General features: G+C 44.2%; 1 protein-coding gene across 2 annotated transcripts in view; it reads left to right on the top strand.

Moving 5' to 3' along the window:
- NLGN2 (neuroligin 2) overlaps positions 1-18,607 on the top strand; it is a 398,108-nt gene that overhangs the window by 314,948 nt on the left and 64,553 nt on the right. The window contains exon 3 of one of the 2 annotated variants that reach the window (XM_085639181.1): positions 15,993-16,049. The exons of the other annotated variant lie outside the window; for it this stretch is intronic. Within the exon in view, the coding sequence (XP_085495307.1) occupies positions 15,993-16,049 (57 nt within the window). The remainder of the gene's footprint in view (positions 1-15,992; positions 16,050-18,607) is intronic. 2 annotated transcript variants of the gene reach the window in all.

Below are 18,607 nucleotides of genomic sequence, written 5' to 3'. Positions count from 1 at the left end.
ACTTCAGTGCTGAAATGCCGCATAGTGGCACCTTCACACCACCTGTTCATTTACTGATACATTTATTCATTTTTGGTTAATTATACCTCCTTGCATACGGATAAAGGAATCACCTGTTGTGACTTCACATTATACTTTGCATCTCTACGCATTGCTAGGTTTCTTTGACATAATTTGCTCGGTTTTTGATTCATTTGATAGCATTAGGGTTTTGTTTGTTTCTTAAATGGAGAAGCTGCAGAGGAGGGAATCAATGAGACATATACAGCTGCCTTCCAACTGCAGATGAACAGCAACACTAGCTGAAAGGCAGCAGAGCGGTGTACATGGTCAAAGGGAATGAAACAGTCAAGGTATACTTGGAATGGGGCAGGTAGCAGGTTTTTAAGAGGGAAAGTGGACACTTACTACATCATGATGTATTTTTGAAGGTATATGTCTTCCTTTTTTTCATAATGTGGAATGTGCCTTTAGAATGTAAATGTGCGTGTCAACGCTTACAGCATGTCGCTGTAGACCATTTAAAAGGGCGAAGTAAAAAATTCATTAATATAATCATTAATTCATTTGGCAACAATAGGTGCAAAAATTCATGAAACACAATATTTGAGAATAATCTTGTGGAAGTAATAGCACATAAAGGCTTAAGTTCATAATATATATATATATTTTTAAATCTACAAAATATACTGCTGCTGCTAAAAATGTGCCAATTGCAAAAACGCTTAAAAGGAGAATCGAAACAGACAATAGATGATGAAATGGAGGTCTTCTTTGTCTAATACGGATTCCTTCAGAACTACAGTTGAATATTTTTGATAATTTTCCTATACAACGGACAGAGAAATTAAAAAGCGCATGGCGATTTGCAATAATACAGATTAACACATACATGAGGTGCAATCTATACGGAGATCCCATCCCTGAGGAACACACAAATCTTTCCTTCCGCGGTCCTACTCACCTGATACATACATATTCTCTAAAAGTTGTTTTACCCAAGTCCTATCCTTTTCTTTTCACATTCTTCACGTTCTCATAACAGGGAAAAAACATCTTATTCTGTTTAGTTAACGGTTCTGTAGCAAGGAAGACATCAGGTTGGGTCAGTTGAGTTGCTGAAGTTTTTATCTAATAAATCCCTGTGATTTGACCCGATATCTCTTAAAAACGCCTGTGAACACTGTCTGAAGCTTGTAAACTGCCCTAGGATTCAGACACATAACCTCAGGGACAGTGGTCAACTGGAGTTGAGTTTCTAGATATGGAAGAGATCATTCCTGGCGTGGAACATGCTTAGATGCTGCCTGAGGACTACCCAGACCTCTTTTCAGTAATGTGAGTTGTTCCATTTACAGCAGAGTAGAGTGACTATTCGAGTTTTCTGTCAGAAGGAAAAGTAGGTAAACCAGCTTGAGGGAATATTGGCCAGTACTGAATGCGGCCACCAACATTTCTGACACCCAAAATTGAAAGGACGGTGCACCAGAATGAAGTCCGATAGTTTCAGATGTATTCCATAATATATCTTTTATTTTTTACTTAAAATTTGGACACCAGCCAATGCGTTTCGTTCCAAAAGGAACTTCATCAGGGCTAAAGTTTCTATATCCAGTATCACTTGAACGATATCCGACAGTCAATGGGATCTTCAAAAGTTATCATTTAATAAATATCAGTTTTTTTTGAAGGACTTGGTTCTTCACATACCTCAACAAAATCTCATCCAAATATAAACCAAGTTGAGTATCAATATAGTAATTAAGGGTCCTCGTCAATATTGAAGTTTGCACCGTGTATCTCGTAATCCGGCTATTGGTCATTTCTGACACCATCTGCTTCTAGTAGCGTCAATGGAAATATACTTAATATCAGAAGGAGTTCAGGAGGCCTCTCAAGTTGGGATTCTTATTTCTCTTTTAGTTGAATCTTCAACATTTTTATTCAATGTATATTTATAAAAGACATGCAATTCTTAAATGTATATTAATGTATGAGGTAGATTGACAACCACTGTCATAGTTCTAGGCCTGATCTATTGCTATTTCAGAGATACCCTCTTTAACCCAAGAGTCTACCAAGCCAGTCTGTCCCACCCCCAATGCAACTAGGTATTGGCCGCATTCACGCACGCTCTTGTGCGCATCCTTACAGGAATGTACCTGTGTGGACCAGTCACAGATCTGAATCACCTACAGGCAGCCCGTGCTGGGCATCGCTGTTTTCAGGGAGTGTGGGAGGTCCCCACGTCAACACCACATATCATGAGGTCTACAGAGCACACCATGTTATTGTTCATACTTTCCCGCCATCTTTACAGGATTGTTCCGGGCTGGACTTCACAACTTTGTTAAGGTCTGCCAATTTCGCCAACTTTTTGAAGTTATCAAGTTGCGAAATAGGCAACTTTGTCAAGCAGTTCCAATAATGAAATACGGCGTGTGATGAAAATAGAGTCAAATGTGATTTTTTATTGGGGGGGGGGGGAAACCCCACAAAACTGCTTTGTGTAAGATCACTCTTCCACAAAAGAAAATTTGGTGGAAAAAAAACCTCCTGGAAGGGGACAATCTTTGCAACTTTGTAGATTTCGGAAGTGTCAAACAATCTCCATTCGGCCACACTCAAAACAAAGAGGTACTCACTAGTCGCCTTCAGGTGAAGCAGGGCTCAGTAGCTCCCCAGTGCATTCTGGTCTATGGTGTGCGTTTGTGTAAGGATGCAATTCCTTCATTGAGACAAGGGGGACTGACCACAAGTCTGTGCAAGGGATGTCGCAGCCCATGGTCTCGGGAAACAACAACACAAAACAACCTTTAGGTCACGACACTGCAGACAAATAGACAAACGTCTAGATGATGATATTTTTAAGGATGGAATTAATTTATTTAAAATTAACTGTGCAGATTGAACAAGAATTCAGTTTTTCAACATTTACCCTTTCACGGCAGGTGGGGTACACTATTCCATTCCTGAGCGACACTACTGTTCCATGGCATCAATACTTCCCTAGTGAGGAAATTGCCTTCACAAAGAACCAAGACCCATCGGTCTCTGCATATCCAGGCTGGGCAATGCCACGGTGTGGACAGTGAGCGGCAGTGTGCCGGGCCTGATGCCCGTAGGTGCCCACGGAGCCCACTAACCTTTTGAAGGTGAATGAGCAGCTCTCACACTGGCCAAGCTTTTATGAGTGCCTGCCATGCATGCCATTCAGAAACAGCCATCTGCTGCCCTTGACTTGTCCTTTGGCACCCCTGGCAGTGCCCTGACTATGCCAGCATCAGCAATAGGAAGAGAAAGTAAGCATGGTCCTAAGAGCGCGTGGACCGCCCTCCCGCTCCACATCACCTCACCGCTTCCTCCTCTTGTCTTGAATACTGCAAGAAGCTGAAGGCCTGGCTCTTCAAGTATCCAAAAGGGCTACTAGATAGGAAGGTGGAGCCCCACACAGCTGCCCCTCGCCAGGATACCCGCAGGGGTGATAGGGAGCTTTACAAATACACGTAGCATAGCGTAACATAACATAGCGGTACACAACGTAACATGACACGACATATCATAACATAACATATTTTAACAAATAGCATAACATGGCATTATATAACACATCATATCATGACATGACAACCCCTCATGTGTGACACATTGAGAGGCAGAGTGCTGGTGCTCTGCAGAGATCTCTGCCTTGTTGCATCATTTGTATTGAATCACCTGAAGTTCTGCATTCTCCTATTGTGAGTCGTAAAGCTACAAGTACCGGAATATTTAGGAAAAGCCATGAGTGCATGGACTCACCCCATCACCAGACAGCTGGCTGCCTCTGACATTGGTCCCTGTCGGCTCAAGTTTCATTTCCTCTTTCGGGCTCGGGGTCCCGACTCAAGTTTACAAGATTGTCAGGAGTAATAGTTTTCAAAATCAGTGACATCACCGAATTTGACATCAGTTAAAGTGGCAAGAATGCCAAACACATGTAAAATTAATAAACTAACAATACTAGCTTGCTAACATAAGAACATTACCAATATTATCACTAACAGATAGTATATGAAGATGTGCACATTAACTATGAAAAATATATCACGCCCTAAGAAGCAACAAACACTCCTAAGGCAGCATGACAAACATGGCTCTCATGCAAAACAAGCCCAAGGACACACACATCAGTGTGCCTCAGTCCCCCATAGACTGTAAGCAGCCGTGATACCGAATAATAATCGGTTTCAGGGCCTCCTGATACAGCAAAGGCCCAAGCAATAACGTGCGTCATTGACTGCTGCAATGAGATGTCTCAGTGGCCCCAGACACGAGCATCAGTGGCCTGTGGCAGCATGAAAATCAATGACCCCAGACAGTATGTACTTCAATGGCCTAATCCCCCATACAGGATTAACACTATTCGAACATCTTTGGTACCTGATAGTAATGACTATCAGTGTGCTCAGACAGAAGTGAACATTAATGGGCCAGACACTGCATTCATCAATGGGGCCTGGTAGTAGGAGCATCAGTAGACTCAGACGTATTGTGTGCATCAAAGGTCCCAATCAGTATTAGCATCAACGGGTACTGACGATGGGCCGAGGCAGCCTGAGCATCAGTGGGCCCAGGCAGCCTCAGTATCAATGGGCCCAGGCAGCCTGAGTATCAATAGGCCCAGGCAGCCTGAGCATCAGTGGGCCCAGGCAGCCTGAGTATCAATGGCTCAGGCAGCCTGAGTATCAATGGGCCCAGACAACATGAGCATCAGTGGGCCCCGGCAGCCTGAGTATCAATGGCCCAGGCAGCCTGAGTATCAATAGGCCCAGGCAGCCTGAGCATCAGTGGGCCCAGGCATCCTGAGTATCAATGGCTCAGGCAGCCTGAGTATCAATGGGCCCAGACAACATGAGCGTCAGTGGGCCCAGGCAGCCTGAGTATCAATGGCCCAGGCATCCTGAGTATCAATAGGCCCAGGCAGCCTGAGCATCAGTGGGCCCAGGCAGCCTCAGTATCAATGGGCCCAGGCAGCCTGAGTATCAATAGGCCCAGGCAGCCTGAGCATCAGTGGGCCCAGGCAGCCTGAGTATCAATGGCCCAGGCAGCCTGAGTATCAATGGGCCCAGACAGCATGAGCATCAGTGGGCCCAGTCAGCCTGAGTATTAATGGGCCCAGGCAGTCTGAGTATAAATGGGCTCAGGCAGCCTGAGTATCAATGGGCCAAGGCAGCCTGAGTATTAATGGGCCAGGCAGCCTTAGTATTAATGGGCCCAGGCAGCCTGAGCATCAATGGGCTCAGGCAGCCTGAGTATTAATGGACCCAGGCAGGCTGAGTATCAATGGGCTCACACAGCCTGTGTATCAATGGGTCCAGGCAGTGCATTCATCAATGGTACCTGGTAGTAGGAGCATCAGTAGACCTAGATGTTATGTGTGCATCAAAGGTTTCACGCAGTATTAGCATCAATGGATAATGAAAATGACCCCAGGCAGCCTGAGTATCAATGGGCCCAAGCAGCCTGAGCATCAATGGGCCCAGGCAGCCTGAGCATCAATGAGACCAGGCAGCCTGAGCATCAATGGGCCCAGGCAGCCTGAGCATCAATGGGCCCAGGCAGCCTGAGCATCAATGGGCCAAGGAAGCCTGAACATCAATGGGCTCAGGCATCCTGGGCATCAATGGGCTCCGGCAGTGCATTCATACAGTTGCCTGTTCTCTCACGAGGGCCTGCACAACCATCTCCATCAGCCTGTGTGCTTCGGCACATTCTACTACCTGGAGCCCGCAATCATTGGGGCTGATGGCATTGTAGGAGGCTGTATTCATGAAACAGGCAATGCTAAAGAACTGTAAGCATTGCATGCAAGAGAATCTAAATAAAAACCCGTGGTCCATGTGGATTCTGATGCATGCACAGGCGGTGCCCCCCTCAGCCGCATACTCTGGTCGATGCCTATGTGTGCCACTTTTTCAGTACTAGTAAACATACTACCTGCATTGCCACCTGGGCTCCACTGTACTTCACTCCACGAGATAAACATGCACTGTATGGGTAACAGCAAGTCCTGTGGTGATGAACCAGTCCTTTGTGTATGTATGAAATAAGCCATAGGTACCTGGAGGAGAGGCGGGTCTAGTCTTGTGGGCAAGTGTTTAGCTGGGTTCCCACTACAGAAATACCACATACATACTGCAAGAATGCCCCAAATAGTTTGGAATGCCCTGGCATAAAAGAGTAATTCATTAACTGATTCAAATGTAACGCACTGGGTGTCCAGCCAGTGAAGGTGCATGAGAGCGTTGTGCGAGGTCTCCCCTCCTTCACTGTGCAGTGGGACCCCCAGGGGCATTGACCAATCCGTTTTAACAAACAAGAAGCAGATGCAAATAATTCGGCCTTAAGAACTAAGCAGGTACATATTATTTAATTAACTGTTTAGTAAAACGCTGGTTGTCATCTTGTGGTATCTTAGGTCAGGATGGAGGAGCCAAGCTAAACTATGTATGTTGGGGTTTCGGTTTTAGGACCCAACACGATGAGGGGAAATACGCCAACCTGTGACACAGGATTTGTTTATAATTCAGTAGTAAGACATCTGAATCTGAGGTGATTTTGTTCAGCTGTGAGTTTGGGCCCAGGGTGTTCCATAGTCTGGGAGTGGTCACCGTATTTTGCCCGATCAGGTACGTGTTGTGGGTTCACTCGTAGCGAAGCAGAACATTGGTTCCCGTTGGCGATGTACTGTGAAGCTAGGCCTGTGTTTTAATATGCCTTATAAATAATGAGGAATATCTTGGAAATTATCCCAGCATCCACTGGGAGTCAGTGACTTCAGAGCTTGGTTGGAATGGTCATGCTTTTACAAGCCCAGGCATATCTAGGTCACTTGGTTTTGGATCCTTTGAAGACTGGTCATCAGCTTCTTTGACAGGCAGGTTGAGATTACTCTTAGATGAGTCTGTTCAATCCTGTGAGTGGATTGAAGTGGGAAGACATTTTCAAAGCAGGTTGAGTTGCAAGTCGATGCCTTTCATTACAGTGTTGATTAAGGAGATAAATTAAAGTCTTAATTGAAGATTAAACCCATGCTTTTTGCTTTAACAATATTGGAGGGAACACGTCTAGGCTAGATGGCCAGTTCAAAGAGAGGGAAGTGGTGGAAATTCCTCCCAGCACTGCATTTGCATTTTTTCATGGTCTAGACACAGGACCTTAGTGGTGTCGGCAGGTCCTGATGTTGTGCAAACATCCCAAGCTATTTTCTTGACTGCTATAAATATGAGCATTATCTGTTTACCTCTGAAATAGATATTTATTTATAAAGTTTTATATAGCGCGAACATGACCCGAGCGGATATCAGAGTGCTTTACAGGTGATACAAAGTAAGTAATTTGTAAGAAAAAGACAAACAAAAAAGCTAGGTACAATAAAGAGGTACAAACTGTGAAAAAGAGCAAAATTCGGAAAGAACCTCAGGTGACAAGACCAAAAAAACCACATAAATTCAACAAGGCAAATAAGAAACATATGGGAGGAACAAGAGTCCAGGGTGATGCATTTAGGGCAGCAATGTGTTCATAAGAAGTGATTTCACTTCTTTCGGAAGAATGCAGCAGAAGGGGCAGTCTGATTTCCGGTGGCGGGGAGCTCCAAATCTTTGAGGCAATACCTGAGAAGGCTCTGTTGCAAGTTTTCTTTTAATGGAATATCTGTGGTTTTAGCTGCAGGGTGCAGTTACTTCTAGAGCATCTGCTTCCGCCAGATAATTCAAATTTTTGCGAAAGATATTGTGGTGTGTTGGTGTGTATGGCTTTGTGACTCATGCAAGCAAGTTTTAGTTGTATTTTTGCCTCATAAGGCAGCCAGATCAGGTATTTTAGACCCAGGGAGATGTGTTTGTTTCTTTTAGTTCCAGTGAGGAGTCTGGCGGCAGCATTAAGCGAGGCCCTTAAAGGCACCAGCGTGATCTACGAAGGCCACAAAGAGTTGCACTTCCATAGTCCAATCTCGGAATAACTAAGGCTCGGACCGCTGATTCGAAGTCCTCATGTGGGAGCAAAGGTTTTAATTTCCTTAGAATGTTCATTTGGAAGTTCGCTCCTTTGGCGGCAGCACCGATGTGCGGGTGCCTGCATGCTCAAATACTTGTCCCCAGAGATTTCACAGAATCAGTCATGTGAGCAGAGCGGTTGAGGGCTGGTAGATCTTGCACTAGTCTCGCGGTCATGACAGGGGATGCAAGTAGCAGCTAAACAGCAGCAGTGAGGGTGTGAAACCTGGTCATCAATAGACCATGGTCTGCAGGCTGAGTTGAGGAATGAACTAAACCTATTTAAAGCGCTTCTTTCAGGGACCCGGACCCATTGAGTCTGGCCAGTAGAAGTCATGGTTGGCAGCGTTGAAGCTCCGGAGAGACCATGGAAAGTCACAGCAGGTCGCTGGCCTTCGCCGAGAGTGACAAAGAGTTCCTCTCTGCTGTCTGGTGCCTGAGGTGATTGTGTGCCCCTCTTGGGTAGAACCCTGATTGGAGGTTCTGCAGCAACTGGTTTGTTCACCATGTTCTTGCAGACTATTTGTTGCGAGTGTTTAGTTACGCCACTAAGTTGCGGATGAGTTCTGCTAGTAAACTTTCAGTTGTTGAGCAGAGCGTAGTGGGTTTATCGAAGCCATGGAACACTACCACCTCACCAGCAAGGGCACACATGTGCGCGCACACGCCGCGCTCTGCGCCGGTCTGTCAGGGAAAGGGCTGGCTGAGGGGTGACGTTTTCGGAATACAGGATTATATCCACTAAGCAATTTGCAATAATTATGTCCCAGTTCCCCTGGCTGATGTTTTCAATTCCAGGGCATACTTTAGGCGAGGGAAGGAGGGCGCCGCCGCAGGGTGCGCGTGGGTGACGGGGTGGGCATCGCGGGGACGGTCTGCCCTCGTCTCCCTGGCTCTCTGTCATGCACTGATTCCTCATTCCCTTTCAAGCCTCTCTCTTCCCCATCCTCTCTCAAACAACCACTCCCTCAGTCCTTCTTTCAGAACTGGGCTAATCTCTCTCTTTCTTACTCTCTGTGTGAGGCCTTGACGCAGACTCTTCTCTCTTTCTCGCTCTATATACATATTTCTCCTAACTCTGTCTTTTTCTCTGTCTCCTCTGGAATCTATTTCTGTTTTCCCACTCTCTCCCTCTCTCTGCCTCTCCCTCTCTCTGCCTTTCTTGTTCTCAACTCTTTTTCCAGGCTCTGGTTCTTGTCTCTCAGTAAGCCCATGTTACTCTTCCTGGAGAAGACTCCTAGGCACTACTAGCGGGAGAGGCCGAAACTTGTTGATAAGACTATTGAGAAGAAAAATGTGCCTATACTAATATTTAGCCTTCCCTGTCTGGCAGTATTTAGGTGACATATTATTTACACAGACCTATTTTAATGATTGTATTGGAAATGTGTAATGCATGTTGTCCTGGACAGTTTGTCCCCTTGAGGAGAAATACACCTTCTTCCAGGTGCATTTAGGGTGCTAAAATGTGTTTGACTGACACTCAGCATGTCAAAGATGTTAAATTAGTGTTTGAAAAACGTTTATTAAACGTTTCAGGTCAAATTGAAACTAAATTAGGAAAATATTTTTTCATATCCCAGGATGCTAGTGTTTAAGTTTCCAAGATTAAATATTTCCTGTGGTTACTTCAGAATTTCACTGCTGTGAGACCCTGGTGCCCATCAAAATACTGGGCTGGCCTTCATTTTTTTTGGAGCTCCTCTCACTGGCCCTCATTTTCAGCAGTAAGAGTGTGTTTGTGCAGTGATTGGAATCACAAATTTAGCAATAATTTCTGCATCCTCCACCATGTTTCCCAGGTAAATTGTGACAACCCATCACATGTAAACGTATCCTTTGCGGCTGTCCTAAATCTCTGGTGTGTATCCAGGTCACAGAGGAACCTCTTTGTAAAGTGATTTTTGATGTCTCACCAAAGCCACTTCAGAGCTCCAGAACCATAAATCACCTCTGGCAGCCAGTTAACGTGATGATAACAAACAGCCCCCCCCCACCTCATTATCTCAAGGAAACTATTTGGAATAGCAGTTTTTGTTTGTTTTAGAAAAATGATCTGGTTCTCTGTGATTTGTAGCACGGAGTTCCAAAAGAGATGGGTTTGAGCAACCAGAGTTCTGCTGACAAATTAGGTCCTTGTAAAACCTTTGGACTTTGCCTTCAGTTTCTTTAAAAAATTGTGAAAAACTGAACATGTTATGAATTTTCCAAGGCATACAAAACATTTGCGGGAAAAAAACCAGAAAGATTGTTTTTGCTGGAGAAAAAAACATTAGCATTACATTTTTTGCAGAATTTTTTCATAACAAAATCGGTAAAATATCTGTATGATTTGTTTCTGATTTATTGTGCTTAAAAAACTTTGAAACTTGACATTTTGTGGAAGAATTTTTGTAGGAGAAATAATCTGCCAGAAACGTTGGGGAAAAGGTGTGGCTTGTCCATGAAGTGCCCAATTCTGAATTTGTCTCTGTTCTCCTAGAAGTTGTTCATTTTGGCCACCAAACCTTTGAACCATGAACCGCGGTGGCGCAAGGAGACTCTGTGCTTAGTCTCGGTGGAACGTATTCAGCAGCCGGTTTTGTAGGCCTCTCGGTGGGCACTTAAGTTTTCTGAAGTTCGCCTGGCTCTGAGCTGGAAACTAGCCCAGGCCTTCCACTGCTGGTGATGTGGTCATGGGGGCAGGGGCAACCAGCTAAGACTGGCTGCTGTGTTTTTGTCTCAATGCAAAAGTATGGGGGTTCATGCTGAAAACTCTGGCCTGGTCTTCTTGTGGTCGGGCCCTTCGAAAGGTGGTGGGCGCAGTCAGTTGTTTTGGCCATGCTGGTGACTTGATGATGCCCCATGCCCACCTGCCTTCTTCTTCTTGCGCACATAGCAGGGATGCCGGCTCAAAGGTCCTTTTAGAAGAATGGTGAGGACCTTCTTGTGCCCAGAACATGCAGGTCTGCTTGGCAGGACCAAACATGCCACAGATCATGAGGAGATGGTGTTGGCACCTTAGCTGTGGAACTTCCAGGTATTACAGCTCCCAAGGTCCATTGGCATCCGCGTCACACCACTCACATTCAGAAACTCCTACATTCCACGACGTTTGCAAAGCAAATCATAGGGTTTGATCAGCTATCCAACTTGATACCCTCAAACAGCTCGCGATCGACCATGACAAGGAGATCAAGAGACCCTCAGTCAGCCCAGATGGAGTCTTCACAAAACCCAGAAAAACCCCCATCTAGCCTACTTCAGAACCTCAAAGAGGCGGCTAAAATCATCTTGCATGTACGCCAATTGACATAGCCGCACCAGACCCTCACACAGTTCACACTACACCCTCACTGAGCCCACCCTGCAAGTCTGCACCAGGGCTCGTGCCCTGTCCCTCTTGCCTTGTCTATCCAGTGGGTTTCCCTGTGTATGACACATATCTTCAATACATCGACTAAAATAAAGCACAGAGGGGGAATGGGTGGGCTGGTTCACAGATCGCCCCCTCAACCAGAATTCAGATGTCATTTTATTAATGGTACTTATGCTTAAGCACTTATTGTTCTTTTTCAGGGAAATATTAGATCAGAGTTCTGCAGCCTTTTCTATAACAAGAGCTACTGCTGACAAATGAAAACAGTTCAGAGCTACTGATGACTTTCACGACTGTGGCAGCAGTGATCGCAATTATAATAGCAGGCACGCCTCGCGGGATTATTAATAGTGGCCACCCAGATGTATGTCACAATTTTGGATATATATATACCTGCAAAGTGAATATATTTTGGGTTAAGAAAGTAAATGCAACTATATACCTTTTGATACATACCTTCCAGTGGCGGCTCGCCGAGGGAGTGCTGGGGGGCCGCGGGGTGGGGCGATAGTAAACTCCGGCGTAACGGAGTTAAGTAAATAAATAAAAACACTTTACTTTGCGCGCGCTGCAACGCCAACTCAACGATGCAGCGCGTGCAATGTAAACTGTTTTATTTATTTACTTAACTCCGTTACGCCGTATGCCGGAGTTTACTACCCCCCCCCACCCTGCCCCTCCCCCGCCCTGCCTTGCCGCCCTGCAGCACTCCCTCGGTGAGCCGCCACTGATACCGTCATGATTTTGCGCTACTCTATATTGTGGATAGACTATTTTTGCGGGATGATATTTTACATTAAATATTGTAATAGAAGCCCAACCACCCTGCTGTATAACAGGAGGTTACTAACAGCAGTGTCAGGAAAAGATTTCTCAAACTAAACTCCTAATGACAGAGTCACAACAGCAGATATGAGCTACCATTCGAAGGGCAGTTTAGATAAGTAGCGGATTTTCAATCTTTTTGTTTTCAAACCTCAGTAAGCCACTTTCTCAATATACATGGTTTTCTATCAAATATGTACATTGCATTTGGACCCAACCTCTTTTTCTTGCAAAGTGACCTTCTTCAACATGGCTAGAGCATCCCCTCTGAATTAGGTGCTGTACTGGGCTGTACTTCAGGGAGCTACTTCCAGGGTGCCGGTGAGCTACCAGTAGCTCCCGAGCTACATGTTGGGGACCTCTGTTTTAGATAACTGATTCTATTTCAAGCACATGTGTGTTCTTTATTTCCACTTGAATGAATGAATGAAATATTGAACTTATAGAGCGCAAAACTTTGCCCAAGGGCATCAAGGCGCTACTGCAGAACTGGAAGTGCAGACAAAATGGCATGCTCAAACTGAAAAAAAGCCAGGTCTTCAAGGCTTTACGGAAGAGAGGATGTGACACCTGACCAGAGAGCTCTCCCGGGAGGGAGTTCCATAACTTAGCACCAGCAGTAGAGAAGGCTCTACCTCCCCATTTTGCCTTTTTAAACCTCGGTGCTGTTAACAGATTTTTATCTGAGGACCAGAGCTGTCTGGTGGGAGCATAACGATGGAAAATTGCCTTACTACCGTCTGGGCCTGAACCATAATAGGCATTATGAGTTAGGCACAATGTTTTGAAGAGGATCCTACGGTCCAGAGGGATCCAGTGCAGCGTCATAATAGAGGCTGAGACTGAATGGTATTTTGGTGGGCTCATCACGAGCCTGGCCCCAGCATTCTGCACCAACTGCAGACGTCGCACCAGGCCTTTATTAATGCCCAAATAAAGGGCATTACAATAGTCCAATCTGGACATTACCAAGGCAATAACAGCCTGCTTTGCATGAGTCATAAGAGAGGAAATGGGAAATTTTTCTGAGGATCCTGATAATCCCAAAACATGTGGCCACTGTCCTGCTGACCTGCAGGCTCAGGGAGAGTCAATTGTCCACTATGACCCCTAGATTTTTCCCATGGGATACAGGACAGGGACAGACGCCAAGCGTGTCCGGCCACCAATCACTGGACCAAATATCCAGTTTACTGCCGAAGTCTTCTCACCATTCAATTTCATGAAGTTTTCCACCATCCAGGAGGAGACTGACTGCATACAATTCCTAAAATTAAGGGCAGAATCCCTGATACTGTGAGTGATGGCCACCATTATTTGGGTGTCATCCGCATAGGATAACACCTCCAACCCAAAGGATCTCACAACCGTAGCCAGTGGGGCAACTTAGATATTAACAAGTGTTGGACTCAGGGAGGAGCCCTGAGGAACACCACACGACAGGGGGTTGGAGTCCGAGTAGAATTGGCCGAATTTCACTGTCTGTGCCCGATCACTGAGAAAGGAGGCAAGAAGCCCCAAGGCCGTGCCCCCGATCCCTATCTCTCTGAGGCGTTCAACCAGCCTCAGAGGGGACAGGGTATTGAAGCTGCTGTGAGGTCAAGTAGAACAAGCAAAGTGGTGTGTCCTGCGTCCACTTGAGTACGGATTTTATTAAATACGGCAGTCAGTGCGGTTTCCGTACTATGCACATGCATTTTGGTGTTAGAGAGCGTTTGGATAGAGTGGGGATGGTTTTGCGTGGCCAAGAGCCACTCCACATTCTTTGCCAACTATTGGAATGGGCCATTCTGACAACTCCATGCCACTGGCAACTTTTAGTCTGTGCACGAGCCCGGAATTCACCTTAGCATCTCCCTAATGGGCCGATGTTCCTCTCGCCTCAACAAGTATTCTCCAGACCCGACATAATAAAGGTCCCTTTGACTCAAGCATCGCTTCTTATAGCTGAACTACTTAATCTACTCATCAAGGAGCCCACGGGACAACATTAGGTATGTCCATTTTTCCCATGATTCCTTCATCCACAATGTGGCTAATGAAGTGAACCTCAACATGTCCTTGTAGTCACAGCCCAGTTCATCCAGGACAGCAACCCATCAATGCACCTCATGGACCACACCAGTTACGTCGCTGAGCTGTAAAGTTGGTTCTGCTCCCCAGTGGTGAGCATTCCCGTCCCCCACTAGACCTGTGTCGTCACAATCACCTTTCACATTGTCCAGCTGACAACCAGTGTGAGGATGATGGCCATGCCACCCTCGTCTTGAGCAAAAACATTTTGTGTTAATGCTTCTCAAATGATTCCCACTCATTCCAGAAATCTTTCCTCGAGTCGGCTGAATCATGGGTCTGATCATCCAATGAGATTCCGGCACTTCAAGGTCTCACGTGTGATAATTCAGAGGCACCGTAGATACGCATCAACTCCCTTCTTCGGAGTTCTCCCACATCAAAGGCCTAGACCATATCCTGATCAGAGACTAAACAGCCACACCTGTACCTCAGTCCATTCTTTTGTTATTATCTGCAGCTTCCCATCCTTTCCTCTCTGTGACAGCGACGACAAACTTCTGAAGGCGCTTACATCAAACTCACTGATGGCAAAAGCTTCTAACCATACAGACATCCATAGTCCACTTCCCCAACCCGAACTAGCATAAAGAGTGCAGTCGACTACGACCTCGCTCTAATTTAGAAAAAAAACTTTGGCAAAGTCTATCAGGTTTAAATAATTTGCTAGCACATGCAACATTAGCAGATTAGAGCAAGAGACATTGGAGTGAACCACAAGAGAAGAAAGACAGAGAGGGCTAAGCTGTAAACGAATCCCTCATGTAGTCCAGTACAAGCTATTGAGAGGAGTCGGAAGGATACTTCGAAACAACCAATAGCATCAGCGGAGAGATGAATGCTCCGCAGGGTTGAGCCAAGATATGATTGACAATGTCTCAGGTCAATGGCTGAAAGAGAATGATTGATGAAAGCCAATCATTGAAAGGGGCGGCTCTAAAGCGCACTCTAAGTATATTGTTGGCAATTGGTGTGCTTGACCACTGTGCTGTGAGCATGAGCCATAAGCGAGCTTCAAGACTCTAGACTGGCTGGTGACATTGACATCTGAAGCCCGCAGATAACGTCCATATCGTGTGCACTACGACAAAATACACTTCTAAAGTATCTTCATGGAAAAATATAAAATACATTATTATAAATATTCCTGGAGGGACGGAGTTGACTTTTTTTAAAAGACCTACAGAAATTTTTGTCATTGCCAAATGGGGAGGGGGATGGACAAATTCTTTTCTTGGACCTTTTCACTCAAAATACACCCCTGCACTTATACTTCTGCTTGGAAATTTCTGTGTTTCAAGAAAAAAAAAATCCCTGGTTTTGTACTCAGCATCGTTTACGCTGGTTTCTTGCTTGCCATTGAAAAACCTTTTATTTGAAAAATATGACTCTCCTCTTCTTGTGATTTTCTCTGCGGATTGACCATTCTCTTCCCCAAATAAAACAAAAAGGCTTAAAAGACATATGTCGTGGGGTCTGTGCAATTGTATTTATTGCTAAATTTACTTCCACAGATGAGTTTGCAGTTTTTCTTGCCGTTTTTGTCTTTTTTTGAAAAAAATATGCTGTGTTTCGCTAGATAGTTTTTTTTACTTTTTCCTTTTTTCCGCAATAATCCTCTTTTTTGAACTTTTCTCTCTCTCTTTTCCCCCTCCCCGATTTTTCTTCTTTTTTTTCTTCTTTTTTTTTCTTGGTCTTAGGTCCGTCCCCCAAAAAACATGAAGACCCCGGATCTAACGTTCCTCCGCGAGACGAAGGTATTTTTTTCTTGCATGTTTTACAAACAAAAACCATGGTTTTTCCTCCTTTTTGTCTTGATATTTTTTTAAGGAAAAAAGAAACATTTCTTGTGAGCTTCGTGTGTGGATTTTTTTATCTTGTTCACTTGTTCTTTTGCTTATTTTTGGAAAAAAGGGGGAAAAAGTAAAAAATCTTTTTTCTTAAAAATGATTGTTGTGGAGCTGTGCTTGGATGGCAGGTCTGATTCTATTTTTGAGGAGGGAGGGGGTTCTGCTCTGTGTTGCCTCACCTAGTGGTAGTGCGAATTTGTGCAAATATGAAGACGGCATTGGGTGGGCTGAGCTGGTCGCAGGGAGGGCATCATTTTCCGCAGCCTGGGGTTGATGTTGAGTATATCCAAGACAGAAATTCTGTGATGAAAATCTACAATGCGGATGATGTTCCTAGCCCTACCAAACCATCATGGCTGAAGTTATTAATGCACTTTAGTTCGCCACAAGGAGAGCATTACAATCCGAGTATTACAGCATATCACGCCAAATCTAGATCATTACTGTAAAAGTACTGCACCATAATCTACCAAATGGTAAACATTACTTGAAGTTCTACACAATACTGTCCAACATCCAGAGTATTGATGTTTGGTATTAACAAATACTGTGTCATATCCTTAGTATTACTGTAGACCAAAGTGTAGTCAATTTGAAAAATGACTCTCAGAGTACGACTTCCTAGCACAACAAGTACAAAGCATGACAGTTGTGGTAGTAAAGCACAGTGTGCCAGGCTCAATGAATCAGTTTTGGGGCATTCACACGTACTGTGCCAAATCTAGGGTATTACTGTAAAACTATTGCGCCATAGTATGCCAAGACCGTAGCCTTTCTGGATGAGAACTTATCATACTGAGCCAAATCCAGAACATTACAGTAAGAGCAATATACACATCAAATGCACAAAATGTCTTCAGGGGTACTTATTCATTGTGTACCAAATCTGGAACACTGCTCCATGCCTGTGTGCCAAATTCAAAACATTGCAAGAAGTGTGCTAGTTCAGAGAATGCGAATTCCAAAGTTTTACCCTAAATGTACTTCAGCACCATGTACCAAGTCCATAATATGTCTGTGGGTTGATTATGACATAGTGTGTCAAACCATCAGTATTATTGTATAAGTGCTACACAGTAGTGCCCCAAACCCAAACCATTACTGCACAGCACCATAGGACTCCAAATCCGAAGTGTCGCGGCGAGGTACTAAAGTCTAGTGTCCCTCCTCCATGGAATTACTGTTACATTTCTATACCATGTCAGTGTCAAATCTAAAACATTCCTGTAGGTATTCTGCAACCTAGTTTACCAAAGCCTGTTTACTTTACTATTAATGAACTAAAGTTTAGTAGTCACTAAATAATGCTCAGGATTTGGCACAGCCTGCAACCCTGAGCGTGACTTTAGTACCAGTATGCCACGGTGTGCCAAATACAGAGCCTTACGAAGGATGTGAAACAGAATCTGGTGAATCAAAACTGAATCCTTCTTACCCCTATTCTTAATACAGTAAACCACCTTGAGACCAGTCTAGTTGATGTACTAAAGCACAGAGTTCCAAAGGCAGAGCATTGTTGTGGGTGTGCTTACTTTTTGTTTACTAAATACAGATCACTACTGCTGGGGAACTCATGTGTGCAACACATTGATATAAGTAAGTAGTATTAAACCACTGTTTGAAATCCCAAAATTACTAAAGTCGCTGCTGCATCCTAGTGTAATAATTCATGAAATTACTGTAGCAGCACAACACAATAATGTACCAAATTTATGGTATTTCTAAGACAGTACTAAAAACAACTTGGCAAAATTCAAGTCCTTGCACTGCAAGAACTACACAATTTCACCTCAAATCAAGAAAAGGTTTCAAGAGCACTATAGACGGAAAAGCCAGAGATACTGTACAGACGCACTGTGTACCTAAACATTTCTTGTTTGAAGGCTTTAGCCATGGTATGTGGCATATTTAGCCTTGATTTATGGATCACTGGTGCAATTTGCAGAAAAATTAAATCTTATTATTTTGACTTCAGCATTGTGTCATAAGACTTTAGCTTGATTTTAGGATTGTTAGTGTTGTTTTTGAAGATGTTTGCATTCATCTAACTCTCTTTAATGCTGCTTTGAAGAAGTTCATGCCTGAACTTAGCGACATTTTTGTGTTCAGTTTTGTGGCGATGGACTTTCAGTTGATGTAAAAGAATTTAAGAAATGAGTGATTGTCCAGCTTCATTGTGACAATTTTTAAAGTTTGTTGTGAGGATTTTATAATGTGTTCATTTAGTACTTATTAGAAGATTTGATGATTTCAATCTTGATTTGGGTATGTTTGATTAATGCAGGGTGGATAAAAGCAGGACTTAAGTTGGAAACCTTGTTGGGAGATTAAAATGTTTAATTGGCGGCGTGTTTTCAATTAGGTGAATTTTGTAGCGCTGCTTTGAAATGTTTTCATTTTAGAACAGATGGGCTACTTTGAACTAAAATGTATTAATGATTTTTGAGAGTACATTTTTGGCAAAT

Source organism: Triturus cristatus, chromosome 12 (assembly GCF_964204655.1).
Source record: "Triturus cristatus chromosome 12, aTriCri1.1, whole genome shotgun sequence".
NCBI classification, from domain to species: Eukaryota; Metazoa; Chordata; class Amphibia; order Caudata; family Salamandridae; genus Triturus; species Triturus cristatus.
Note: the sequence above shows the minus strand (reverse complement) of the source record. Positions and strands in the feature narration are given on the sequence as shown.